General features: G+C 46.3%; 8 protein-coding genes across 8 annotated transcripts; 4 read left to right on the top strand and 4 right to left on the bottom strand.

Moving 5' to 3' along the window:
* Positions 1-170: 170 nt before the first annotated feature.
* On the top strand, positions 171-3,954 carry F4813DRAFT_399221 (Med5-domain-containing protein; the record flags this gene model as incomplete). The annotated part of the gene is made up of 6 exons (XM_049248150.1): positions 171-867; positions 932-1,188; positions 1,239-1,301; positions 1,361-1,873; positions 1,930-2,467; positions 2,520-3,954. 6 exons carry the CDS (start codon positions 171-173, stop codon positions 3,605-3,607), a joined length of 3,156 nt encoding a protein of 1,051 aa, XP_049103103.1. The 3' UTR covers positions 3,608-3,954.
* An 11-nt stretch (positions 3,955-3,965) lies between these two features.
* F4813DRAFT_399215 (putative arylsulfatase) lies at positions 3,966-6,341 on the top strand. Its single transcript, XM_049248149.1, has 5 exons — positions 3,966-4,574; positions 4,643-4,984; positions 5,087-5,588; positions 5,694-5,803; positions 5,871-6,341. The coding sequence occupies exons 1-5, from the start codon at positions 4,071-4,073 to the stop codon at positions 6,225-6,227; spliced, it is 1,815 nt and encodes a 604-aa protein (XP_049103102.1). The 5' UTR covers positions 3,966-4,070; the 3' UTR covers positions 6,228-6,341.
* Positions 6,342-6,749: 408 nt separating this feature from the next.
* F4813DRAFT_346558 (uncharacterized protein) lies at positions 6,750-8,231 on the top strand (the record flags this gene model as incomplete). The annotated part of the gene is made up of 3 exons (XM_049241855.1): positions 6,750-7,021; positions 7,092-7,543; positions 7,625-8,231. Coding segments are annotated over exons 1-3 (842 nt in total), but the record flags the coding sequence as incomplete, so codon positions are not given.
* Positions 8,232-8,755: 524 nt separating this feature from the next.
* On the bottom strand, positions 8,756-14,484 carry F4813DRAFT_346557 (P-loop containing nucleoside triphosphate hydrolase protein). The gene is made up of 3 exons (XM_049241854.1): positions 14,132-14,484; positions 9,032-14,067; positions 8,756-8,978 (listed from the first exon to the last, which is right to left on the bottom strand). The coding sequence occupies exons 1-2, from the start codon at positions 14,197-14,199 to the stop codon at positions 9,117-9,119; spliced, it is 5,019 nt and encodes a 1,672-aa protein (XP_049103100.1). The 5' UTR covers positions 14,200-14,484; the 3' UTR covers positions 8,756-8,978; positions 9,032-9,116.
* A 3,246-nt stretch (positions 14,485-17,730) lies between these two features.
* F4813DRAFT_378815 (uncharacterized protein) lies at positions 17,731-19,937 on the top strand (the record flags this gene model as incomplete). Its single annotated transcript, XM_049245377.1, has 3 exons — positions 17,731-17,840; positions 17,895-18,995; positions 19,052-19,937. 3 exons carry the CDS (start codon positions 17,731-17,733, stop codon positions 19,935-19,937), a joined length of 2,097 nt encoding a protein of 698 aa, XP_049103099.1.
* A 259-nt stretch (positions 19,938-20,196) lies between these two features.
* F4813DRAFT_399205 (uncharacterized protein) lies at positions 20,197-21,588 on the bottom strand (the record flags this gene model as incomplete). The annotated part of the gene is made up of 4 exons (XM_049248148.1): positions 20,718-21,588; positions 20,527-20,600; positions 20,299-20,471; positions 20,197-20,228 (listed from the first exon to the last, which is right to left on the bottom strand). The coding sequence occupies exons 1-4, from the start codon at positions 21,465-21,467 to the stop codon at positions 20,197-20,199; spliced, it is 1,029 nt and encodes a 342-aa protein (XP_049103098.1). The 5' UTR covers positions 21,468-21,588.
* A 960-nt stretch (positions 21,589-22,548) lies between these two features.
* On the bottom strand, positions 22,549-24,620 carry F4813DRAFT_399203 (uncharacterized protein; the record flags this gene model as incomplete). The annotated part of the gene is made up of 2 exons (XM_049248147.1): positions 23,030-24,620; positions 22,549-22,978 (listed from the first exon to the last, which is right to left on the bottom strand). Exons 1-2 carry the CDS (start codon positions 24,453-24,455, stop codon positions 22,551-22,553), a joined length of 1,854 nt encoding a protein of 617 aa, XP_049103097.1. The 5' UTR covers positions 24,456-24,620.
* A 1,016-nt stretch (positions 24,621-25,636) lies between these two features.
* Positions 25,637-27,952, bottom strand: F4813DRAFT_218803 (SecY subunit domain-containing protein). The gene is made up of 3 exons (XM_049239773.1): positions 27,585-27,952; positions 26,101-27,445; positions 25,637-26,048 (listed from the first exon to the last, which is right to left on the bottom strand). Exons 1-3 carry the CDS (start codon positions 27,592-27,594, stop codon positions 25,973-25,975), a joined length of 1,431 nt encoding a protein of 476 aa, XP_049103096.1. The 5' UTR covers positions 27,595-27,952; the 3' UTR covers positions 25,637-25,972.
* Positions 27,953-27,986: the final 34 nt, after the last annotated feature.

Below are 27,986 nucleotides of genomic sequence, written 5' to 3'. Positions count from 1 at the left end.
CACACACACACACACAACACAAACAACACAAACAACACATAACGCATAAAACCTATGATAATTATGAAGGAAAACACACAATAAAGAGCCCAACATAAATCCATTAACCACGAACCGTCAATGTACCAATCAACATCCGATATTCGAGGACCTAAACACGTTATTTGAAAATGGAGATGGATGTGGATATGATCAAGGCGGAGGATGGCTTCACAAATGGATCTATACAAGACCATATCAATCCGAGAGAGGAGTGGGATAAGTTCCTTAATAGATGCTTGTCGTCTCGTCTTGACGTGGATACTTTTGAATCCTACATTCCCATGATGCATTCGAGATGTCCATTACCTCCAGTTATCATCGCCGACATTTTCTTGAAACCCCAACCTTCGAATCCCGAAAGCCTCGACCCTCGCGTCCCCCGATATTTCCAAGGCCTAGTCAAGTACAAGCTCATAGACACTCCTTCTATACTCAAGGCGTTATACAAGTATTCAACATCACACGCGCAAGCTTCAAAGGCCGGCAATAGCTCATTAGAGAATTCGGAGGATAAGACACATCTAATATGGGGTAATTCTTATGGCGCTGAAGAGGTTATCTTCTATCGCCTCACGAAAGCCGTCGCGATGGGGTCTGGTATCGGAAGTTCTGGGGATGCTTTACAAATATGCAAATTGATGGCCCAGTGGATGACATTATTCACTTCGGCCTCGTCAGCATTTGCGCACGATGTCATGAGCCAATTGCATAGCCCGCAGTCCAGGGATGAAATGGAAGCAGCTCGAGCTGCGTTTGTTATGCTTCTCTTAGCCATCTGTGAGAGCCAAACATTTCTAACCGCCCTCAGCCGTCCGGTTGCAAAATGTACGTGTTTGCGCCTTGTATTTCTCGTCCTTGACATAAACTTGTCTAGGTTAACATTATGTAGATGCGCGAAGGGCTCTATCCGAAAGCTTAGCCAGCTTTATCCCGTCTATCCTCCAGAGTGCATCGCAGATTGCCAGTCGGCTCGAGCTATTCCGCACAGAGACCCTTGCCTCTTTCGAGCCGGCTAATAAGAACAAGGACACCACTAATTCCGGGTTTGATGATATTGAGTCGACGATGGCTCTGGACAATTTCGTCGTACCTGAGCTGCCAAATGTCAACTCGAGAGCTGGCTTATACATTTACTTGAATGCCTCAGTAGGATTCTGAAAATGGACCTTTATGAAGCACGGGCTAATTCTGTTTAGCTTGTTGGGAGACCCCTGATAGATGACGCTGCTCTCTTCAACTATCTGCATAATAGGTATCAAGTATGTATCGCGCTCGACAAGCTGTTCGAAGATCGAAGAAATATGTTAACATAAGGCAGGGAGATATTCAATCCACGACAATTGATCTAATACTGGCTTCTTTCGATGTCCTCGCCAACGCAGTGTTTCGTAATGAAGGCCACCAGGCGAGCTACCTTCTTCGGTCTTATTTAATCAACAAATTACCCCTGCTTTTAGCGACGTTGGCGACGTCCATGTATCCCCCGTTGTCAGCTCAATTCTGTATCACCGAGGCACTTAGCCATGTTGACACTAATGCTTTCCCAACCCTCTCTGCCATGTTTGATGATACACACAACAGCAATACCTTTACCGACAGCGTCCGTCAGGATTTCTGTTTTGCTTGTTGTCTACATGGATTGATCCCAGAGTCAAGTATTGAAGGTTTACTTGGCGAGATTACGTATCAAACTCTACCACAGGCAGGTCGGTATGTCAAGGAGCAATTAGTCGAGGAATGCATGGGCGATCCTGAGAGGATTCAGCGACTAATTGGCGAACTGGATAACATGGACGGGAACGTCGGAGCAGTTTGTCAAGCTCTAGCAGAGGTAAGCACCTGAACCATACCGACATCAAGACTCGAGTGCTAAGGGAAGAACGCCAGGTTATCGGTCGTCTTTGCAATAACAAAGAAACTATGACATTGAAGCTTCTCTGTAGCCAACTTGCTAAGAAGCCGCTGCTACTGGATGTAATGCTTCTGTTCTGCAAGCCAATTGCTATGTTACACCCTCTCTGCGAGCTGCTGGATAATCACTGGCGCTACGAAGAGGACCAAGGAGAGTATCAACCCGTTTATGAGGAATTCGGGTCCGTACTTCTTCTGGTATTGGCATTCGTTCATCGCTATAATCTTTCGACCATGGATCTCGGCATTCGGTCAGACTCGTTCGTAGCCAAATTACTCAGCGTGCACCAGCTCAACAGGCCGCTAGAGGAGTTAACAGATCGAGAGAACGGACATTTAGATGGCTGGATACGGGGTCTTTTTGATACGGAATCAGGTGGGCTGGCGGACGAACTGTTATCTTCGTGTCCTCCACAGGATTTCTATCTACTTGTCCCCACACTATTTCACCAGATTGTTCTCGCGTATTGCACAAACCATCTCGACGAAGAAAGCCTCAAGACCGGTGTTGAATGTAAGTTTTAAATTAACAAACTCTCCTAGATTTCGTACTGATTCGGACCTAGATTTAGTGAATACATTTCTACTTCCATCCCTCGTGCCGGCAATTTTATACATGTCTAATCTGCTCTGGGTGGAGCTTAGCCATGGCCAGGAACACAAAGCGGTTATTAGGATCTTGCAGCTGATTCTCTTAACTAAACAAGGCTCAACCGAGGCCCAAACGATGCTATCTTCCGTCGTGAACATCATTGCGATACCGCTAGATTACTCACTACGATCATGTCAGCGGTGGGAACCCAAAAACCAGGCGATAGAGCCTTTGCTTAAAGCGATGAGAGAAAATATTCGCCTCTCGCGACGAACTGCCAGCGCCGCAAATAACGAGCTCGAGGCATGGTGTAGCACAGCGAATGGGGGGCTTGCCGCGCTTGTTCGACATTTAGTGCAAAGCTTTGTATCGTGGAGCGTTCATCCAGGCCTAAATGTGGTGCCAACTTCATATATGCATCGCCAGATTCTAACTGCTTTACGGATGCTTGGCGCAAAGCGATTTCTATACATCGTCCTAGAAGAAGTCAAGGTGCAGACTGAGGCTGGTAACGGAAGTATTGCCCACGATATCGCCACCGCTCTCATATGCGCTCCTGATGTGACCAATCTACCGCCACCAACAGAAGCGGTGCTTCATCTGGACTCGGCAAACCGACCCTACGTGCCTCCACAATTACGAACTTCCCTTCCAGCGGCCCTGAAGGCAGAAGCAGAAGATTGCAAAACCATTCAGAAGTCGGATCCGGGCATGGCTGAGATCATCGTTCGCCTGTACCGCAAAGTCGAGGCGCAGATGCTCATGCCTCCGCCTGCCGAGTCGATACTACAGGGCGAGCTGGCTAATTTAGGACTGGGAGAGAACGCGCACGCACTCGAGGATGCGTTAGCCGCAGCCGCCCAAAATGAGAGTTTAGGGGCAAATGACGGAAGCATGAATTTAGATCTTGGAAGCGGTGGCCACGACATGAGCCATCTCGGCGATCCGGGTGACTCTAGTCACCATGGCGGAATCGACTTCGGATCGAGCGACGATATGTTTAGCGGTCTCGGAGGCGGTAGTGGTGGCGCTGATCTCCTCGACAGCTGGGATTTAACTTAGGTAGCGCCATAAATACCCCTTCTATTATTGGATTAAACATAGGCGTGAGCGAGGCGTTTTACGTGGGTAGGAAAAACTCATTCTCGGTTGGGTAAGTTTTAGCTACAAGATAAGGCCATAGAGCATGAAAATAGCTATAATAAGAGGTAATGATATAATTGAGCTACGCTTGGTAAATTCAAGTACCTAATTCCTTTTGTCAATGCCTCTATTCCTATGTAAGCACGCAATTCAACCCCTGCAATGCGGTCATTGGAAATAAGAGGTACCTAAGGTTATTCGAATATATAAACTAGCATCATAGCTACACTCTAGACATTATGTGAAATATATATAATATAGTTGCCTCTAGTTATAAGAACTCTCGTAGTTCCGCAATCCTGATCTTCAACTGAAATTCTGTTTCCGAAATGAATTCTTGCCTCGCGTAAAGGGACGCTCGAATATACATACAAGGCTAGAAATGTGGACTACGGCTCTAACCGTTTTGCTATGCGCCACCGGCTCCGGCTTGGCTGGAGCTACGCCAAACTCGGGTCCGGATCAAAAACCGCTTAGTCCTAGCCATGAGACAGAGACGCAGCCGTCACGATCTCGGCCTAATGTCGTGTTTGTTCTAACAGACGATCAGGACGTACATTTATCGTCGCTAGATTATATGCCATTGGTCAAGAAGCACCTATTGGACCAGGGAACGCGGTTTGGTAGCCACTACGCAACGACGGCCGTGTGCTGTCCATCGAGGGTCACGTTGTGGACGGGGAAGTTTGCGCATAACACAAATGTTACGGATGTGAGCCCGCCGTATGGAGGGTATCCTAAATTTGTATCTCAGGGCTTCAATGACAACTATTTCCCGGTCTGGCTGCAGGAGGTTGGGTATAATGTGTATTATACGGGAAAGTTGTTTAATGTGCATACGGTAGAAAACTACAACTCACCGGCTCCGGGGGGGTTTACGGGCTCGGTATTACTACTCACTCCCCTGCCTACTTATTGTTCGGGTGTTCGGTTCTAAAGCTAACTCAGACTTAGGACTTCCTACTTGACCCCTATACGTATAACTATCTGAACAGCACGTTTCAGCGGAACGGAGAAGAACCGCGTAGTTACGAAGGGCAATATAGCACTGATGTGTTAGCGGAGAAAGCGTATGGTCTGCTAGATGAAGCCGTTGATGCCGGAATGCCTTTCTTTCTCGTCGCCGCACCGATTGCTCCCCACGCCAACGTTGTGATGAAGGATTCGGCTTCGAGTAGTCATCGCGATCTCGATAATCTACCTTTCGAGTTCACCGAGCCGGTACCCGCTGAGCGGCACAAGCATCTTTTCAAAGACGAGAAGGTTCCTCGGACCGACAATTTTAACCCGGATGAGGTATGTAGAACATATAACATATTCAGTAGCAGCACCCTAGGATCCCTTGAATCCTAAATAAGGCTTTCTCCTTTTTTCAGGCGCATACTTATACTTTTACAGCCCTCGGGCGCAAACTGGATCTCCCAGCTACCGCAGCAAAACAGCACCAACGTAGAGTACAACGACCACTTTTACCGGCAGCGTCTGCGCTCTCTCCAAGCCGTCGACGAGCTTGTAGACGGGCTCATCCAGCGGCTTGACGCGCACAATATCCTCGACAACACGTACTTCGTATACAGCAGCGACAACGGGTACCATATCGGGCAGCACCGACTACAACCGGGCAAGAGCTGCGGGTACGAGGAGGACGTGAATGTGCCGCTGATTGTGCGGGGGCCGGGCATTGCGGCCAACTATACGGCTGAGGGGGTGGTGACTACGCACGCGGATCTCGCGCCGACGTTTTTTGATTTACTCGGGATTGAGCAGAGGGACGATTTCGACGGCGCGGCGATCCCGGTGACGAGGGAGGGGATTGAGGAGGTTAAGGGGCGGGGGGAGAGGAGGGAGCATGCGGGTATTGAGTACTGGGGGATGGCGATGGGCGAGGGGATTTATAACCGTGAGTTAAAGAATTACTTTTCGTCTAAGATCGCTACCCCTTACTTAGATGGTCATGTATTTGAGGAATCTCATCTAACTAAGGTAACACTGTCTTATCATCTAGGAAATCGCCGTGAGCACAACACGTACAAGGCTCTTCGCGTCTCAGGGCCCGGGTATAATTTATACTACTCTGTCTGGTGTAATAACGAGCACGAGTTGTACGATCTGAACGTACGTACTGCTCTCACTCGTTTGAAATCGGTACTATTGAACTAACTTTATATAATATATTATACAGGTCGACCCAGGCCAACTCCATAACCTTCTCGCCTCCTCAGAATTTACCACCCCCTCAACAGCCACAGCAGCCGGATATCCCATAGCCAAAGTTGCCGCACGCCTCGACGCTTTGGTATTAGTCCTCAAAACCTGCGCGGGCCCGACGTGCCAACGCCCGTGGGCGGAATTGCACCCCGAGGGCGGCGTGCGCACGCTCGCGGACGCGCTAGAGCCGCAGTACGACGGGCTTTATGAGGCACAGGCTCGTGCTGCTCGTGTCGAGTATACGTACTGCGCTAATGGGTTCTTGCCTGATGCTGAGGGACCGACGTGGGAGGGGTTGAGGGATGGGTTGAGGTGGGAGGATTGGGTGTAATGTATGTAAAGCTTCAATGAAATTATGAAAAGATGAAAGATGTTGTATTGTGCAAGATTCTAATACTCTACTTTTACTTTTAGTGGAAATCTTAAGGTATATCCTTATTGTTATTGCTCCTTCCCACAGAACATATGGCAAGTGGGAATGCTTCATTCGTGCAACTATCCACTACATTCTACTCAAGCAGTTATGATGTAATCATCTCCAGTGCGTAGTGAATATGTATGTACATAGGTAACCTAGGCAGTTGCTCTATACAAAAGAGGCGTATCAACATTGCAATACGTGAAGTCGCAGCCACGTCAAGTCCCCAGAATTTGGGGTTTGGGGCATGGGGCATCAGCCACCCATCCACATTTGGCAAGAGGTACGAAGTAATGCGTCGGTACATGTCGGTACGTGCAGGGGAGGTGAGAAAAGTGAGAAAGACCGTCCTGACGCAACGTCACGTCATTGGCCCAAACCCAATTCCAAGGACCCATTGTTCAATGGACATTGCATTTGACCAGATTGCACACAATCAATTTTCCCTTGTTGCGCAGCAGCTACCTACATGTACCTACGCTGAATTGAAGCTCCTTCGCAACTTTCTTCCTCCGAGCTTCTTTCCTTCTAGTTAATTCATTCCAAACAACTTCACCCCCCCCCTTTTCTCTGCTTCTTGATCGTGCGGCTAATTCCATCTCATCTTCTTGCCTAACATGGTGGCCCTCCGTTATTCTGTCCTTGCCGCTCTGGCTCTTCGTGTCGTCTCTGTATTCGCTGCTGCGGCCGAGGCCGATGCCGAGTCTGTAAGTTAACCAGCTCTCTAGTCTATCAATTTATATGAAAGCTAGCTGCTAATATAAACCTCCTTTGAAGCCCCTTTCCGACAATGCCGGCAGTCCTCCCGAGGTCAAGTTGAAGGCCGAGGTTGTTGCTACCTTCCCCGAAGCCGATGACATATTCGGCGTGAAGCTTGTCAATGGCCGCCCGACCAAAGCCGTGATCGATGTGACCAACAACGAGGACGAGCCCATTTTGATTGCTTTCCTTGGTGGTCAGCTCCTCAGCCCCAAGGCCCTAACTCCCGGAGACAACCCTACAGCCTCCGTTATTCGTAACTTAACCACCGTCCGTTACGAAACCGCCATCCCCGCTGGCGAGAAGCAGTCGCTTCCTTACTCCTTCGTACTTGATATGTTGCCCCAGGATGTGCGCCTACAGATCATTGCTGTCGTTAGCAACTCTGCCAACCAGATCTTCCAGGTTGGTGTGTACGACCAGACCGTCAGCATCGTCGAGGCGCCTACCAGCATTTTCGATCCTCAGATGTAAGTTTCTTTCTCTAGCCTCTTGAACTGTTTCGCATCTTGCACTCCTACGACCGAAACCCACTAACGCCGTCACTATAGTATCTTCCTATATGTCGTTCTTACCGCTGCCTTCGCCGGCACGAGCTACTTCGTGTACAAGACCTACATCGAGGCTCTCTTCCCCCAGGCTAAACGCGCACCTAGCACCAAACTTAGCAAGAAGAGCCGCACTCCTGCCCCCGTTGCCGAGAAGGAGCCCCTATCTGGAGGCGAAGGTTCTGCGACTGGCACCGACAAGGGTTACGACGAGAGCTGGATCCCTTCGGACCACCTGAACCGCCCTGCCGCGCGCCGTGTCAAGAGCGGTGCCAGCAGCAAGTCCAAGGCCAAGGCCTCTGAGTAGAACCTGGCTGCATAGCAGACCCTTTCACTAAGGCTGTCTACTGCCTGCTAGCGGGCTTCATGTGGTACGCGTTAGGATAAGTAAATAGGGTGGGGGTAATCCATTCGTCATCACGAGGGCTTGGAAAGGGGAAAAAAATGTATTCATCGAGTTGCGGCACTGGGAAAAGGTTAAAAAGCAGAGCAAAGCATAGGGTGTACCTTTGGTGGCTGTAATACGCCTATAGCGACGCTCGTTATGTATTGTATAGTCTTCACTTGCCTGCATGTACATGAATCGGATTAACATTGAAAAGTCCAGAAATGGCGTTTGCTTGGTGTATTATGTTGTCGTATAAGACTTTGGTCCTGCGTAATGAATTTTGCGTCTCTGATATTCATGAGTAAAGGTTCTGTAATATCAATGCGTATCTAGGTAGGTAGGTATGCTTTTACTTGTGTCGTTGTATGTCCAAGTAACTTGTAATGAAATTATACGAAGCCTTGCATATAGACAATATCTAAGATGAAGGATCAATAGGAGAATACATGATATAGAGCGGGTGTATCCTAATGAACAATTTATATCTTATACAGCCACCTGTTAAACGTGAACAGACGGTTTAAGAGACTTATAGTCTAAGTCCCACACTGCCTGGCGTCTTATATATAGTAAGGGCTGGTCCGATTGATAGATACACTTGTTTACATGGGTTACTCCGGATGAATATCGGTAGCTATGGCAGATTATAAGGTAGGCAGATGCTACTATAACTACCTACCTACGTACCAATTGAAAACTAGTGGATCTTTCATCTCTACGAAAACATGGACGCTCAAGTAAGAACGTTTTATGGTATCAATGATTATTATATATATTCAGTAGATATCTTTCAGGTACATATACAATCTCCAGTAAAAATATGTAGCGACGATAAGGATAAACATGAACTCACAAACGTACATGCATTCCAAAACGGGTTTATTTCATATAAACACATATCGCTGGCGGTCTCTAACTTATCTATATATAGACACGCCACGCCCGAGTGTAGACCGTCTGTCGTACAGCCTGCCAATTGTCAATGCCAATAATTAAAGTGTCCTGGGAAGCACCCGCTTCACCTTATTAACGGTGTATCCTGGTGGTAGGAATCCTGACTGCCCCTAAACCGTCATGATCAGGGTTGGTACGTATGCGGACCTTTTCCTACTCGTCGTCCACAAGCTTCTTATCGGCCCAGGCCTTTTTAGCCGACTTTGCCAATGTATCCATATCCCCGCTCATCTCGCACATGCTCCTAAAGTTTCCATCCTCGTTTTGTAAAAGCTCGTAGGGATGACCGTATTCTACAACGGCGCCATGGTCTAAAACGAGCACCTTGTCGTAATCAACAATGGTGGCGAGACGGTGCGCAATCGTGATAATAGTCGTCTTCAATTCGTGGATCGTCTCTTGGATCTTAGAATCCGTGGCGTAGTCAATTGACGCTGTGGCCTCGTCCATCACGAGTACCTTGGGATTCTTCAGCATAGCGCGAGCAAGACAGAGTAGTTGCCTCTGGCCCTGAGACAAATTCGTACCCGACTCCGCAACTGATGAAGACAAATCAAGGAAGATGTTCTTGTTCGCTGTCGGTGAAGTTGGAGTAGTAGGAGCTTGGGAGTCCTGGGCCCCATCGTTTTGGGTCAGCGGAAGAGCCTCGTTTGGCCCGACGAGTCGAACTTTCCTGAGAGCTGCAAAAATTTCCTCGTCCGTATGAAGGTCAAAAGGATCCAGATTTGTTCGGATAGTGCCAGTAAAAAGAGTCGGGTCTTGGGGCACAATGGTGACAGCTTCTCGGAGATCCTGTAGGCCAATTAAACTAATATCAATATCGTCAATGAGTATTTTGCCGCTCTCTGCTTCTAGAGCTCGGAAAATTGCTAGCGTGAGAGAACTCTTTCCAGCACCGGTACGTCCAACAATGCCGACCTTTTCGCGGGGATTGATCTTGAAAGTAACGTTCTTTAATACTGGGTCAAGCTCCTTGCGGTACCTCGTAGAATATCCGATGAATTCCACTGCTCCGTGTGCGGGCCAGTTCTGGGGAGGACGGTTCTTTTCAATAATCAGCTCGGCCTCCTGCTCCACGTCGAGGTATTCCTTGACACGCTCGACGGAATTCATGTTCTGTTCGTTCGCGGCATAGAGTCGTACGAGCCAAAGGATATTCTCGGAGAACCCAATAGCATAGCTTAAAGATACGCCCGCGGAGCCGGCATCAATATTCCCTAGGCTGAGGATGACAAAAACACCAGCAAAGAACGATACAAAGTCACCTAAGAGGTCCGTTCGAATCGCCAGCCATCTATTAGCAGCCCAGAGGTAGATGAACGGACGAGATTGCGTGTTGATTTTAGTCAGGTTCTCCCGAATAAAACGTCGCTCATCGCCGTAGGCACGAATGGTAGTGACGCCAGAGAGGGTCTCGCCGAACTGCTGGAAGAGAGGGCTTCGATTCACTGACTCAAGCCTTTTGAGATCCCTGGATGCTCGGAGATAAAACATACCGACTAAGATATATAGACCAGTAATAAATATGCCCGCGACCAAGAATCCAGGGGTAATGGCTGCTATTAGCACCACAGTAATCAAAATAGCAACAGCGCAAGTCATAACACCAATAGCAACAGGCGCAACTTCTTGGTCGATGGCCTCGAGATCCTTGCTAAACCTATTCATCAGCTGGCCAAGCGGCGTTACGTCAAAGAACTTGAACTTCGCCCTAGACACGGCAGACATAAGTCTATTGTGAAGCTTCCAAGATGCGGTAAGCGATCCGAAGAAAAGCCAGATGTCGCGGATCAATGCTAGGATTGCGCCAGCGATACCAATCAATGCAAGTACACCGAGGTAGTAGTCAACGTTGACTTCCGGTACGTCACCGGGTGAGTAGCTTGCAGGAGTGAGGAAAGATGTATTCTTGACGAAACTGGTAGCAGACGCGAAATAAGCCGGCAATGGAAACGAACTGGAAGAATGCGGCGGAGACATGCTGGATTGTATTCCAGACAGAGATACGGTTCCGAGGCTTGCGGTGTACTGGTTGGCCCATTCTTTGATCCACAGGTTCGAGGCGACACCGCTAAGCTGTTGACTACCAAATACCACAACAGCTATGGCCCAGAACCACCACGTACCCATTGCTCGCAGATAGAGGCTGATGACTGACCACTTGACAGCACCCGTAGCCTTGGTCTCCTGCATGGCATTCCGCTGTGGCTTCTCTTCCCTGGCATTAGTTTTTGCGCTGGCTGCTCCATTCCCGCCATGGTCAATGAGAGTCTGGTCGCTCTCATCGCCGACACTCGATGGTACTCTAGAGGGGACACGTGAGACATCAGAAGATCCCGGGCGAGATTTATTTCGTATCTCTTCGCCAAGCTTTCCGGAGGCGATGACGTCTTTGGCCGTTCCTTGCGCATCTACTTTACCGTTGTCAAGTAGAACGACATACTCAGATTGGGGAGCACATAGAGTTGTGTTGTGGGTAACAAGAATACAGGTACGGTCCTTCATCAGCTCGCCTTTAATACATTTAGTAAAGATCCATTTGGCGGTATGCGAGTCAACGGCACTCAAGCAATCATCGAGGAGGAGATGTCGGGAATTTGAATATACCGCGCGGGCAAGAGATATGCGTTGCTTTTGACCACCAGAGAGCGTGATGCCATTTTCTCCAACCAAGGTCTCGTCGCCGTTATCTAAGATTTCGAGATCTCGCTCCAGGGCACAGGCTACCAAGACATCTTTGTACCTTTTCTCGTCGTACGGGGCTGAAAATAGAATGTTCTCTTTGATGTTTGCGTTTACTAACCAAGCGGTCTGGGCAACATAGGCGCAAGTTTCAGTTAAGCCCGTCGCGGGGTCCGGTCGAACGTCCTCACGACTACGGCCACCGGGGAGATAAATCTTGCCCTCCGTCAGAGTCATTTCACCGAGCAAAGCCATGAGCATCGAGGTCTTCCCAGATCCTGTGGGGCCGGCAATGATATTGAGCTTGCCGATCCTAAAATCGATATCAAGATCGAGAAGGCGGAATGCCATCGAACCATCTGATGCAACGGCATCTTTGCCACCCCAGATGAATGTTGCATTTCTGAAGCCAATGACTCTGTTGCCGTTCTCATCTACATTGTCTGGCCCTAGCTGCTTATATTTATCTGTCTCATCCTCGTTTAGAAATTCGTCGACTCGATCAACTGAAACCTTTGCCTCTTGAACATGAGCAATCATGTCTCCAAGTTGATCCAGAGGCACTCTTAGGAGCATGAAGAGAGATATTGCGGTAAACGCGATGGAAGGATACAAGGGCTTTCGTTCGATCTTGGTATAGACTAAGAAGGAGAAAAACGTAATGAGAACCGGCACAGTATTCCAAATAGCAACAGCAAGGGCCCAGATCATATAGCGGTTCCGCAGGGCTAACAGTTCATTTCGTCGCTTCTCATCGACAACGTCACTAAACCGCTTTTCCCAGGCAAAATATTTGATGATCCGGATATTTTGGAGGATTTCGTTAGTGGTGTGTATTCGCTTATCCGTTGCAGCCATGATCTTACGCTGAGTCAAGTTGAACCCTTTGGCAAGCAGGATATTAATTGGCAAGAGGAAGACCATAACAATAAGACCGGGAATTGCACTCAAACCCATGACTTGGTAAAGAAGAGCAACAGATACGATAAGCTGCGAGGGAGCAGAGGCCAGTAAAAAGTGCAGGTATGAAGTGCACTCGGAAATCTTGAAACTGTCGACTGACATGAGATTGATGATGGTTCCCAGATTTGCTTGCTCGTCTGTGTCCTTAGATCCGTCTTTCTTAGCGACATCACCATTCTGAGCATTGCTATTTTTATCTGCCTTCTTTTTTAGTCTTAAGAATTGCTTTAGTCTCTCCATCTTCGTCTTTTTAATACTATTCGCATCATTATCGCCGAGAACGGCATCTTTGCCGCTTGCCGCCTTGCGCCGGAGGGCTTTAGCATAGATCTCACCGATAATGATAGCGCGGATCCGGATGCAAATCTTTCGGCCAATCCACAAGGCTTGATTATCGGCGATAGAGCGGATGAGGTCTGATAGAGGTAGTAGGATAACGTAAAGCCAAAGAACATTTCTTGGGGCGATCGTCGGTAGTTCGACGTACTCAAGGATGGCCTTGAGAAGAAGAGTCGGAGCAAATGTGAGAATACCACCTAGCGTAGCCCAGGCGCACTGAAGAATAACCAGGCCCTTGAAATACCTCAGTAAGTGTAGAGCGAGAGATGTCGTCTTCTTAACTTGGCGATAGTTGGCGAGCACAGTAGCGGCCTTATCGCGCGGCAAGAGGTTCCACACGTGTTTAATCTCGAGAGGTTCCTTGTAGCCTTGCCATAGCATAGAGTCGATCCAAGAAAATGTCACTAGGGACAATACAGAAGCTAGAGGCTCGCGCGATGGCTCGAGGTTCCCTTCCCATTCCATGACAACTGTCTTGTTGCCCTTCCTAGTGTTCAAAGCTATCCCAAATAGTAGAGTTATTAAGCAAAACTCGATAATAATTAGGACCTGCACAAGTTTAGAGCTGGCATGAATTAGGACGGAGCGAAATATGACAATAGTAAAGAGCCACTGGAATCCGTATATAAAAGCGGTATGATTCCATAGCCGCGGGACTCGCCATTTGGTGTTTCTCAGAAATAATCGAAGCGTTGCAAGGACCAAGACATACACCCAAGTGACTAAGCCCACGATAGCAGCAAGCTGCCCACGGCCACTAAAAGAATTGGTGATGAGGGCGATAACATTGATAGTTACCAGCCCGCATATTGCGACCTCTTCGACAATCACCAATAGGTCTTGAGCAGGCGGAGTGTCGGCTTGTACGATAGAGCCTTTGGAGGTGGTCTTAACCAGGGCAAGACGCCCACCGCCATTTGTATTGATAGCCAGTCCTTCATCGTCATCGGTGCTTAGACAGTCATCCTCTTCCGGAGGCACCTCGGTATGATCTTGATGGTCGGGTATCTGGTCGTAACCGTGTCTTCGTTTTAATCTGACGTTGCGGTAGATAGTCTGTACTAGGAGGTGAAGGATAGAGAGAGATATTAGTATAAACGGGAAGAGAATCTGAAGATAGCTTTTAAGCCGTTAGTAGGCGCAATACACGTTAAACTTGGACAAGAGTATAAAGAAGTACTAACTCGGATTGAAAACATGTCGTGAAGTCATCAGTCCGCCATATCGGCCATGTACACGAGGCAAAGCTCATGTTTCCTCTACGTCTCCCCGGCCCCACTCGAGAAAGTGGTAGAAAGCTTTGACGATATCACCAGATTGATGTGGTAGTATTATCGGTCCCTACAATCAATTGACTTCTTGTCGAGGAGAGTAGTCAACACAGCTACTCGCAGCGGTACGTGACTATGGTCTTTGTCGCGAACGGGAAGAAATGAAGAGGTAAGAAGATGATGATGATGATGGCTGCGTGCGAATCGGGAAACTTTTTGGGGGGGAGTGGAGCGGGAGATAGCATAAAAGAGTCCAAAAGATGCTGCGATTGATGGATGATAAAATATACAGGAGCTAGCTTAACACTAGAGCTAACCTTATGTAGCTTTTTCTATTAGTGGGGCCGAGTAGGCTTGCTAATACCCGAGCGCAACCTCCAAACATATATCATATAGTATGTATCCGTCAGTACTTAGTGAGTATAGTTCTCCGCATATGGGGCATTACAGGTGATTATTCATTGGCGCGGTGTATTCCGGTACATATATGCAGTGACGATATGTACCTGGGGAAGGCAGATATGTATGTACAAGATCTATGTAACTGCCTTGATCCGAAGAGATACATACAATTACGGATTTACGGTGAGCTAGACTGGTTCGTTCCTGATAACGGACCTAACTAGACCAAGCTTAGAATCCTTAACTCTCGGCTAGCACGCGAGCCAGATCCACTATCCCACCTTAAACACGTTCCGAATGCAGTTGCCTTCGCAATATACAGTTGGCACTTTATTACATAGATATGAGGTAGGTGACTAAGGTGCGTTACACGATTGTACTAACCTAGCATTCTATACTATACCCGTTGCAGTATACCGGCGCAAACATACCTAGGTAGGTTAGGTAGGTATTTATGTATGTACGGAGATATGTAAAACAAAAACTTCAGGTAGTTAGTTATAAAGATAGTAACTACCTACCTAACCTAGGTACCTAGGTATTATAGTTTAGGTATGTGAGTAATCACGCTTTATTCGTCTGTCTTGGAAACCAGATCATATTAAAAGTAAGTCATTGAAAACTTCCGAACAGTGATATAAAGATCCCCGATACTATGCCCAAGATAATTTAAACATACCCCTGCAAATATGTATTCAAGCTCGTCACACCTCTTTATGTTTGTGGTACCCACCACCTGATCTCGAACGTTTCGCCGCCGCAAATGATATCATTATTTACAATTGGCCTAGAAGTAAATAATAGAGGTGTGCTGACTTTAGTTACGAATGGCTAGTTGTAACGTTGAACATGCATCTATAACCAGATGATCTGCAACCTATCTCGATCTACGTTATTTCTTATATTGTTAGCCTTAACTAATAAGTCAGCTATTTACCAAATACCTTAGGTACTTAAGGTTAAGCAGGGAGATATTGCAAATTGTAAAATACTAATACCTTAGGTTAAACACTTATTCTTTAATGTGGTTTAGTTGGTTTCAACTACTTAAACGTGGAAGTAAAATCTTTCTACTAGGTTAGGGTATTTCATAATGTACGCTCTGTCGCAATGGCAAACTTATTGATGCACTTAATCACTTAAAAAAGGAACAGGGGAATCAGGGAGTTGGGGAAGCAAATAACGTTTGAACCTGCTGCATCAAACATGCAGGCTAAGTGGGGTGTGTCAGTCGACCTCACCGGTTCCTTTTCGCGTTTAAAACTTATGCGGGGTCAACAAAGCCCAAGGAAAAGAAATTATGATAATACATATGAAAATGGATGAAAGTTGGAAAATACCCCAAAATAAAAGAGACACGCCTCTTCGGATGTACTTCGGATCAATCCTTAATTACTAGCCGAATGCTTAATTAAAGCGCAGCACCTTTTAAGGTGCGGTCAAGCTTACGTAAACAGTACATACAAGTACTGCCTGCATGCATGAGACTACCTAAAGCAATCAACACTTTTAATTGGCCCTGTTTGTCAAATTATGTCGATTATATGCCGATTAAAGGTTGGAGATAACTTACACCACTTGAGGACATATTATAATCCAGTATATTAGGTATGCAACACTGTCTTTACACATGGCTACCCATCTCGGTTCGAACTTTGAAATGTCTCAGGCATGATTTGTTATGCTGTATGCAAGTTTAACGGCTTTGTACATATGTATCTCAAACTTTATAGATACATGGCAGTAAGTGATCCAATATGATAGGTTAGGGAGCTATGCCGAAGGTCGGAAACAAGAGACAGAAAAAGCATATATCTATATCCGCACTCTTTACCACCACTACCCCCGACATGCGTATGTTTGACGGATACTCGCCTACCTTTCTCACACCGTGATCTAGACCGACTGCATGATATGGGGTTCCCGTGTCATCAGACCCTACTTTATGCTTAAGCCTGACGATACATATGTTAATATCTCTCACCTTGGTTGAAAGACGGCCTTTGGGTACATGGATACAGCTTATTGAGACACTGCCAATCTTAGTGGCTGAACATATGAAAAATGCTTATTAACATGCTTTCCCAAGTATGAAAAAAGGCGAGATATAAAATGTTAGTTGTTTCTACTTTCAGACATTCAATTATTTTAGGTACCCACAGACTCTTATATATAGATTCTTCAATTTTGTATTCATACCCCCTAAGCACTAATGCTGTCTCCCGAAGTACGAGAATCGCACATTGCTCACTAGGCTAGTAAGTTGAAAATCTAATTGGTTCAACTAACGTACCAGGTACTCAGTGTATGGACCGCCATGATTGGATATAACGCACACTCTCACCGGAGAGCAAAGGCTCTACTACGATGGCTGAGCTTAAATTGGTTACTAACTGTGGTGAATTTTCTTTCAGTATGGTCGTGAGGTCTACTGTTAATATGCTGGTTGATAATGTACGTCCTATTAACCTCAATAGAATATTGAACAGGAGTTGGTATCTCCTGCAGAGTATGGCATATCACTTCAACGTCTAGATCCTCGTGAAAGGCCCTAAACAGCTGATGATAGCACTATACTCTGAAAGAACTGTAAAGATCTACTGATCGGATAGGATATATAAGATAAATACGCAAGATAGGGCCATAAGCTGTAAATATGGGAAAATAACGAATGTGTCTATATTGAATGCATAACTGAATGATGATGATCGTGGCTATCTGATCAGAAGAATACGACGAATATTAGACCTTTATATGGCCTGTGACCTAAGATTACATAATAATACCCTTGCTCTTGGCGATGTGGCACCACACCAGTTCAATATCAGGTTCATATGAATGCTGGAGTCTAAAACTCCAATATAACTTGAATTTACGGAACAACCCTTTTATGCTTCATTTTGCCTATATCTCTTATCTCTCCCTTAATAATTGATTCGCCCATCCGTAGCCAATTAAAAGTAGATAATTGGATGAGTGTGGTTGTGCGAGAACAAACACCTCAAACCGCGCCCCCAAATCCAGTCTGCCTCTCAAGACTTATTCCTTAAGAATACCGCACCTGTATCTTTTCTACACTGAGATCTCAATACGATCAGGTTACTGTAAATATGAGTTTCGGTTTTAGTATCGGTGACTTTCTTGCGGTCATTGAGCTGGCTAGCAAAGTCCGAAAGGAGTTTGCCGGAGCTCCGAGTCAATTTCAAGAGATTTCGGCTGAGTCGGTCTCCGAACGTTGGGCACCTATGATGGAAGAGCACTAAATTTTCCGTAGGATCAGAAGCCTCATGATCATACTTCAAGACGTTGAAGATGATGATGACATATCAAACCAGGAGCTCAGCGACGAGCAGAAACGCAACCTCGGCGAGTTTACGAGTAGCTGTCAACGCGTCCTAGACGATCTCAGAAAGGCAATCTCGAAGTATGATACATTGGGATCAGAACAGCATGGTATCAAGAGAGGGAAAAGGGTATGGGAACGGCTTAGGTGGGACGCTAGCGAAATCAGAGACTTTCGAAGCCGAATAACTTCGAATATTCAATTACTAGTCTCATTTCAACAGCAATGCTCTAGTCGTACCATCAATAATCTAGCAAGAAGTCAGGAAGACCAGGATCGCCGTGTGATTCTTGACTGGCTTACCCCAATAGACTATGATGCTCAGCAAACAGATTTCATTAGCCGAAGGCAGCCGGATACTGGGATCTGGTTTCTTAACTCGCTAGAGTATCGATCATGGGTGGATACGAAGAAGCAGACGCTGTTCTGTCCAGGTATCCCTGGTGTTGGCAAGACAATTCTGTCTTCTATAGTTGTTGATGACCTCTTTAGTCGATTTAAAGACGATAATGGGGTTGGCATTGCATATATCTACTGCAACTTTCGACGACAGTCTAGGCAGACAATGACAGATATAACCCTGAGTTTACTTAAACAGCTTGCGCAAAGGAGACCATCCCTCCCGGATGCGGTAAAGAACCTCTACAAGGGCTATGGACGAGATGGGATGCGACCATCAAACTATGAGGTCTCTGGAGCGTTGGAAACAGTCATCTCTTCTTACTCTAGAGTGTTTGTTATCGTCGATGCACTTGATGAGTGCCAGGTGTCTAATGGTACTGGGTCCAAACTTATCTCAGGCATCTTTAATATCCAACAAAAGCACGAGACGAACTTTCTAGCTACCTCGAGGTTCATTCCAGATATCACGGCGAGCTTCAAAGGCTATACGACGTTGGAGATCCGCGCAAGCAAGGCGGATGTGGAGAAGTACGTTGATGATCATATAGAGGAGTTACCGTCCTTCGTTGCTGGGAAACCAGGACTAAAAGACGAAATTATACGTACTATTTCAGATGCAGCCGATGGAATGTAGGTGTATTTAGAATAGCATTGGATAAGTAGAACAGGTGCTGATGGCTACTTAGGTTCCTATTGGCACAACTATACCTTAGATCTCTTCGCTCGAAGACAACCCCCAGGAAGCTTAAGACCGCTTTGGATGATTTTGGAAAGCAAAGCGGACTGCAAACGGAAGAAAATAAGATAAAAATCCTCAATAGTGCCTATGAGACGGCGATGGAAAGAATAAATGGGCAAGAAGAAGGTTTCAAAGATCTCGCGATCCGGATTTTATCGTGGATCACCTGTGCCAAAAGGCCATTAACCACTTTGGAGATCCAACATGCGCTTGCCGTCGAGGTTGGCGACCAAGAAATTGACGAAAACAATATCGTAGATATCGGACTGATGCTCTCGGTGTGTGCTGGGCTAGTCACTATCGACGAAAAAAGCAATATTATTCGGTTAGTTCACTATACAGTCCAAGAATACTTTGAAAGAACACAAGACCGATGGTTTCCAGAAGCGCAACTCTCTATAACGAAAGTCTGCGTTGCGTACCTTTCTTTTCAATGGTTTTCAGGCGGGGTCCAAGAGCAAATTTGGTCAAACCCCTTGTATGAGTATGTTATAGAAAGTTTGGGGCATCATGTCCGTGCCAGTCCGTTATGCCAGGAGGTCCTGTCATTTTTGAAAAGTCCAGATCCAGTCAAAGTGCCAGCCGAATTCTTCATGTGGACGAGCCCATTACATCGCCCTAGCACAGGGCAAGCAACTGCGTTACATATAGCTTGCTACTTTGATCTTCTAAGAGAAATCGAAAATATAGTTGATTGTGACCTGGAGGTTAAGGATAGCGCAGGAGAAACGCCGTTAGCGTGGGCAATAAGATACGGGCGCAAAAGGATGGTCCGGCTATTGGTAGAGAAAGGTGCGAAAATACAGGTCCCTCTGATGTTCAACATTATTTAATGGGGCGTTAAGCCGCCAGTCTGTTTACTTTTGGACAGGATGCAGCAGATGGGGCGTATACACACAAAGAGGCGTAATAAATAAGAAGTAATAAAGGTACCTAATTATATGCATGTATCCTCCATTGATCCATGTCTGGATAAATAAAGGTATACTTTGCCTGACTTTTAGGAGGGTTATTATGTATAATAGCCTTTTATAAAATCAAGGCATAACCCTTCGTAAATTTAAAGCAAAGCTATCGTTTTATAATAACAATTTACATTGACATGCCCGGGATTTCAGTTAACCCTATAAGGTTGTTAGCTTAACTAGGAACTTTGGAATACTATATAAAAGCTAGGTAGGAGACATGACTTACATCCGTCAACATCCTCTTCGACAACACGCGGCTTGGTGCACTTCATTGCTTCCTCCGAGGACTGGGTCTTCAACTGATTGCAGACGGCGCCATTACATCGAGAATCCATGGCTCGTTGGAGCGAATCATCTTTCCAACCGAAGACGTAGTCTCCGTGCTGCGAATATCCATCCCTGCACGTTTGTTGTTAGAATAATTTGCCCGACGGGTGTGCTTCTAGAGACTAACTTGTCATTTGTGCTCCATACGAATGGCTGCGAGCCATCCTCGGGCCATATGCTCTTGTCGTTAAAAGGTCGGGTCTGTGACGGATACGATATCAGCAAATGGATCTTATACGGCATCCTTGGTGGGGTTGAGTTGAGAGCGTAACTCAGTCACTCCAACATCGAGTGAGAAGATATATTAATAAAACTTACATCCCACATAACCTCGAACATCACTTGGGGTATCTTAACGGGGTGGCTTTCAGGGCAAGTACCAGATGCGCCAACACCGACGTCACCGGATCCCGGGCTGGGATAGGCAACATGGCTCTTATGGTCCGGGCTATCCAGGTTCTTCCCATCCCAACAGGTCGGGAAGGTGATGACTGAGCGTATACCTCCTTCGCAGAACCCCGTAGGCAATTCCTGGCTGTCCGGAGCCCCGCAGTTTATGTTGCTGTTGTCTCCTGTCGCCGGCATACAGCGATGGCACACCTTGCGTGCCTCGCCTGGGGAGCGTAACGCGGCGTCTCCAACAAGCATGCGGAAGCCGGGCTTAAAAGCGGTAACTTTTTCCTTGGCGTCAGTCGACGGGATATAATAAATCGTAATGCCGCCGTCGGCTCGGAGGCCTTCGCTGACGAATTGAGGAACCCGCTTGTACGTCCCGTTGCGGGCTTTGAAAAACAGAACCGCCGTCCAGTAGTTGGAAAAGTCTTCCGAGAAAGTACAGCTGGTGCATGTTGATGAGGAGGGCAGGTCGTGTGCTATCGGCTCCATGGTGGCGTTAAAGGAGTTACCTCCGACGATTTGGTGAAGATGCGGTGATGGGATAGAGCCGGGTGAAACTAAAGGATCCAAACGGTCGACAACGAGCTGCGAGCAACTGAAACGCAGCATCTCCAACATTTGGCCGGAGCCATGCTCGACGAGGAGCGCAAGAGCGAGGGCTTTCCACTGCATCTTGGGCGAAATGGCTGTTGCTGTCTACGAGGATCGAAAGCTTGTAGTAGAAAGGTGCTGACCCATTGCGCGATAACCTGGGACATAACTCCTAAATACACGGTTCAGTGACTACTTCTTCCATATGCCGCTGCATGTTATCCTAGTTGTTTAATCTAGAATTGCTTCTATATTAATAGATTTAGCCAGTGGCGGATACTACAGTCTTCCGCGAATCACATACGATACTCCAATCCCAGGCTCCTCAAAACTCCTATCTTGCCAATTACAGTCCATTAATTTTGAGGTTTTCTATAAATTCGCATATGCTGTAAGCAGTTCGGGATGTTCTGCCTGGCTGGCTCGGCAATTCCAAATCAAACTGCATACCCAAATGCCAATGTGAATTTCCCGTCCCTATGCCCTGCTGCATCGTCGAATAATAATTTTTATAAATATGGAGTATCAGCCCAATGGTATTAGCCAGATCTTCGATGGACAGTTGACCTCGGTCCTATCCGGAGTCACTAAGGTTTTGTGGTATACCAATCTTTGATAGTAACCGCCCGTGTATTCTTACAGGGGCTATCCGGTTACCCGGGTCTTAAGAAGCTCGGCAGTTTCTTAGTTGGCTCATGGTGTAGTGTGTGAGGTAGTGATTGTGATGCCACCAATATTCAATCTACTACCTACCTATGTAACTTATAAGTATTTGGGGGCTCTCACGATTGTGGGAGAGGGGGACAACAAGCTATTCACAACTATAGTCTTTTGTTATTACACCCGTGTCGGCTCATATTTAGATGTATCGTTAGCATTTCTTATATACTTATCAATGACGATAATTAGTCTGAATTTCTATTATACCTATGTTATCGTAAGCAGTCTGAAATATGCTGGATTATATAGATAACCACTCTAAATATCTACGGTGCAGAGGTAGGTGATGAGGTCCTTTGCAAATGGTGCCTAGACTATCCGTACTTCTATAGCAACATTTATATAGATAACATAAAGTGACTATGTTGATGATAATCGCGTATGTAGATTGAAAAGGGCGGTGGAAATCATGAAGGCAGCATAGAGAACACAAAATAGTCTATACTAATTAAGGGATGGCGCACTTATAGATGACTCGAGTATCCACGACTTTACACGCGAGGAATGCCTACCTCCGTTGTAAGAACTGCCCCCGCTCTCATCTTCTTCGTCGTCGTCATCATCAGAATTTAAGATTTCAAACCACTTACTTTCCCAAATATCCTTCTCGTGTGATGCATATCCATCAATGCATAGCCAGCTGAAGATATTTCGAGTTGCATTTTCTGATATAACCTCATGTTCACGATCCAGCTTTGTGTAGTCAACATTAACCTCTTCTATGTCTTCACTGCTCTGTGTGAGCGATAGACCTAGCGGCGTGTATGTAGCAATGCTACTCGTGGGTTGCGATGGCACTTCATCGGTGATACAATCCCAGGAAAAGCCGCTATATTGAAGTCCATGACCTTTGCATTCGGAATGAATTCGTACTTCTAAATCAGTGTCATTGAGTGGAGTATTCCCAAACGGCTTTCATTGACAGGGAGGGACCCTGCTGTGAAACCCAGATTGAGAAAGGAAGGGCAGACAACACTCATCGGCGCGGGATATAGATCCTTTGACCACTAAAGGATAAGATATAGGTTGTTGCATAAATGATTGCACCGTCCACGACCATACGGAAGAGTGAAGGTCAATTGGGATGAGCCCCCATCGTGCGTCTTGTAAGACTTTCTTCTGCAACCCAAGGATAGTGATACCGAGCCATAGGAAAGAGAGCTTCGGTGATCGATCCATAAGCATCCGCCCAAGAATAAGGGGCTTATCTAAAGCTAGAGAATCAATGGAAGCTACCGCTCCTTGAAGCCAAGGGGTTACAGCGTTGCATTCTATGCCGGGGTCATAGAAGACACTGAGCAACATTGATCGTACACCCCTAATATTACAGCTTAAAGTTAAAAGCCTGTCTAAGTGGTTTCCTTGGCACATCCATTCATGTCCCGGTTGATGTTCATAGTGAAGATGTTGCGAAATTCGGGAAGCTGTGGTTATCATTGGGTTGTTCCGGCCGTTAATCGCGGGAGCTGGTAGTTGTAGTGGCTGACTGCTTTCCATGGATGGAAACAGTATGACGGCAGCGAGTGCAGCATAGCTCTGATCTGAAATATTATGTTTTAAACAGAAGCTATAAAGAAAACGGCTAGCGGTTCGAAATGACGGGGCTGAGTGGGACAGGCGTGGAGGAGCTGACGACGTTGCTTTGTATAATAACGAAAACCTCGGGCCAGATTGAAGGCGAATTGACCAAGGAGACAGGAATATGCGCCCCCTCGAAATCATAGTTGCTTGCCAACCATGTTCAGGGGCCAGAATTGCAGCCCACCATCTAAACTTATCCGAGCTAACATCACCAATGTCCACGCTGACTACGTCCTGATCAACTTCAGAGCTTGTCATGCTATCTTCATAGTCTGCTGCACTATTGCTTGAATATACGAGAGAACAAGGTTCGGACATTACTTCGACCCAGCGAGCAGAGAGAATATAAGTCCAAGCCAAAGTGAGGACGGCGATATAGTTTTGATGACCAGCAATGAACCACGGCGCGAAGCTGAGGTTGTTATTTGATGTCTTGGCGATGGACAATAATATTGGATCTTGTGCGATAACATCAATCTGCACCTGTTGACGAAAAGATGGTGGCCCATAGTTGCAGTTCGTCTGCTGTGATCCCCAAGTGGAGGACCCGGTGGCATACACGCTGCTATAACTAGCATATTCGGTGTGCTTCAAGACTAAGCTATTCGAGAAGGAGGGGTGTAGGCGAAATAAGTCCGGAAGGGATAGATAAGAGGTAGGCAAGCTGGGGTCTTTGATGGCACGATGATATAGGCTAGACCATAGTTTGAAGCTCTCCTCGTATATAATACGAAACCTGTCTGCGCTGAGCCTCACTGCGTCATCCATGGTTTGTATTGGAGTGGTTGTTTTGTTGTTGCTTATGGCCTGTGGTTTTAATCGGTTCTCTGCTGCATGCGCTACCTAGCATAGTATCTGTGGTATAGCCTCAGGTTTAGGTCACTTGTTAAACAAGTTGAATGTATACATAACGATATTGTGAGTTTACAGCATATGAACAGCTTCACCAGCGTGGAACTTGCTGAACAACGTTGAGAGAAAAGTTGAGGAAACCAATTTCTTTGTTATGCAGAAAAATACGAGTATGTCCGGGAACAAGCTATCAATACAGCTACACATTTTATGTGTTAGATAGCAGTAGCCTGCCCCATCAATTCTATATAAGCATGCAAGATTTCTATCGAGATATCGAATCATCCAACAAACACAATCTTCTCAACTTCACAATCATAGCAATCACTCCACACCTTACAACACCATAAGTGACTTATTCAGTTCAAGAGTATTATTTCCTATAAGAAATATTAACTTCCTCTTCCCACAAACTATACTTCGTTTCCCATAAAAAATACCCTTTATTATTTACATCAACAATGGCTGGTGGAGCTATGACACAAGGTAAGGGACTCGTACATCAGGAGCCCACCTCCTTACAGGCAAACGGCGCTTGGGGATGTTGTCAATGCGGGAACCGCATTCCGGTGGAAATTCCCGTATGTGCGCTTTGTGGACATTCAAGATGCCCGGGATGCATCTAAAAGAATCTAGTTCTATCCAAGTACTTTTGTATTTGGAATAGAAGCTAGCTTCGATGATAGATGAGCCGTTATATTAACTACTACCGTCAATTAATTCGTAGAAAAGAAAAAAAAAGTAGAAAAGTAATAAAATAGACCAAAAAAAAGGGGGGGGGTTATAACCCTTTAACAGATTGTATAGCTTCAGTAGTGAAATGACCTAAAAGGTCACCTATTCTGTGATTTCTTAGTGCTATGTAGAAGAGTATACTTCGCCATGACACATTTTGGTTCAAGATGAGAACTTATTATGAGTCTTATAACTACAGGAGCTTAATAGGACTTATAAAATTCTCTTTATTGTTCTTCCAAACTGTACAATGCTCTTGTCATCCTTTTTTATTTAATTCATGGTATGGACCAAATGCCAAGTGGCACTCTATATTGGGTTCGTGGTGAATTTGTTTCACTAAGCAGCATCTACCGAGTTTGGATAAATTTAGATGCTAGTATTAGGCTTCCAGACGGGAATATCAATATAAGACGAAATATCCATCGTCAAAGACCATAACAAGATATACACTTAGTACTTTTCATGACTAATATTGTTACGTAAGCTAATACATTTTTCGTCTGAGGAATTTAAAAAATCCTCGACGAAAATGACCGATGACCGCCATTGATACATTTTCCAAGCACCGCCGCCCTTGTGGAAATCCTCATGACTTTTGTTGTCCCTTGGTATTACATGCAGCGTGAAAGAATAGCACCTTTGACCTTGCGCCGTTATAACGGTCGATTAGAAATTCAGATCAGTGATCATAAGGCTTATCCCATGATCATCCCTTTCATTCCTGCGAGATCACCCTCCTTCGCGGCGATTTCAAAGTATCCATAGATGATCCTATAAGCAAAAATTAGTAAACAAAATGTATGAATGTGTAAGCGAGACTTACGTGACGGCAAGAAGAGTTCCGGTTCCGGAGCCAAGAGCTCCCATAAGATCGCTGGCGACAGAAAGCGCACCAATGCAAGCGCCACCAAAAGCAGCAGCGGTAGGAATGATGCGCTTCAGCTCCTTGTACATGCTCTGATCACGGTGACCAGCCATGACGAGTCCTTGGTCCTTCAGCTGCTTGGCAACATCGCGAGGGCTGGAACCGGAGACCTCAATCCAGGTCTTCGAGAAGATAGCACAGGCGCTAAGCATGTATGTGATGTATACGGCGGTGTGGATGGGGTCAAGAACAGCGTCGCGGAAGTTGAGCGGAGGAGACATGTAGTAAACAAGACCGGAGATCGCAGAAAGCTGGGCAGATCCCTCCCTCGCTTCCCAGACACCAAACATGCGGACGAGGAGGTTCTCGGAGAAACGGGAGTAGAGCATTTGGCTGATGAGGAAGATGTTGGAGGAAAGGGCGGATTGCAACATGATGGGCATGTTAGAGGTGTAGAACAGACGAACGGGGTAGGAACCACGTGCACCTCGCTGGCGAGAAGATTTAACGGGGATCTCGACACGGAAACCTTGGAGGTAGATAACGGCGGCGAAGACGGCCAGAGTAGCTAGAAGGTTCATGATGTTAGGGAGGTTCTGGCGGTAGAAAGCCTCCTGCAGAGCACGCTGCTTGTTGGGCCACGTCATCAACAAGTGGAACAAGGCAATAACAGCACCCTCGAATTCAGGACCACGACCGGTGTTGATGGAAGTGGGAGAGAAGGCCTTCCACATGATCGATTCGCAGATGTTGGTAGCGATAAATAGAGAGATACCGCTGCCAAGACCATAACCTTTCTGTAGGAGCTCATCGAGGAGGATGACAATCATACCAGCGACGACAAGCTGGAGAATCAAGAGGAAGACGATACCGGCGCCTAGGTCGGAAGGAGGGCCGTAAAGACCAGTGAATACGTAGACAGTTGCAGTACCGGCAGAGAGGATGAAGGCAAAGAGCTTCTGGGCAGTTTGGTAGAGCTCGCGATCGGATTTGAGGTCAAGGTTGACGTCAATCATGTGGGTACCAGCGAGGAGCTGGAAGACCATGCCGGAGGAGATAATTGGCGTAATACCCAATTCCATCAGTGTTCCTCGGTTACTCGCCATCATCATTCGCAGCCAGTATAGAGGATCGGAGGTATCGGACGACACGATACCGTATAAAGGCATTTGGCTCATGACCAAGAATATCAGCAGCGTCAGACCTGTCCACATCAACTTTTGGTTGAAGGGAACCCTGGTCTCGGGCTGCTGAACCTCGGGCAGGAATGCCACGAAGGGCTTAACGAGATCAAGAAACCGCACTGATGAAGACGAAGTTAGCTAATTGGAAGAGTCAATGGCAGCGATTGAGTCGCGTCGCAGGGTTCACAGGGTTCACAGGCTATAGGAGGGAGCTAGGATGGATGATGCAGAGGAGACGAGTAAACATGATATACTTACAGCTACTCATCGTGATAAATGTTAGAGAATATAGATAAAATAAAGGAGAAGGTAGAAAAGAAAGTAAATGCAGTGAGCGACAAAGGCCCTCTTATTAGTGTAGAGGTTGTCGCGATGTTTTCTCTCGAGGTAAAGGAGAGGAAGGATTCAAGTCGACAGGTAAAAGATCTGGCATCAAAAAATTCCCCAAATTGAACTATGTGTCCATTATGCGATAGGTGGAGCCAATCTGCACAGCTGGCAGCACGTGACCCACTGCACCTTAGCTTCAAATCTTGTTAACGTGATACCCGGCCTGCTGGGGGAACCTAAAACAGACTGGACCCTTGAACTTTCGTCTAAATTGGAAGGAGCATGGATTCTTATAGAACGTTGGGAATGTATTGTACAATACTTGGGTAC

Source organism: Daldinia decipiens, assembly GCF_022478715.1.
Source record: "Daldinia decipiens strain CBS 113046 unplaced genomic scaffold F4813scaffold_4, whole genome shotgun sequence".
NCBI classification, from domain to species: domain Eukaryota; kingdom Fungi; phylum Ascomycota; class Sordariomycetes; order Xylariales; family Hypoxylaceae; genus Daldinia; species Daldinia decipiens.
The sequence above is the reverse complement of the archived record's forward strand: the minus strand, read 5'-3'. Positions and strand labels throughout refer to the sequence as shown.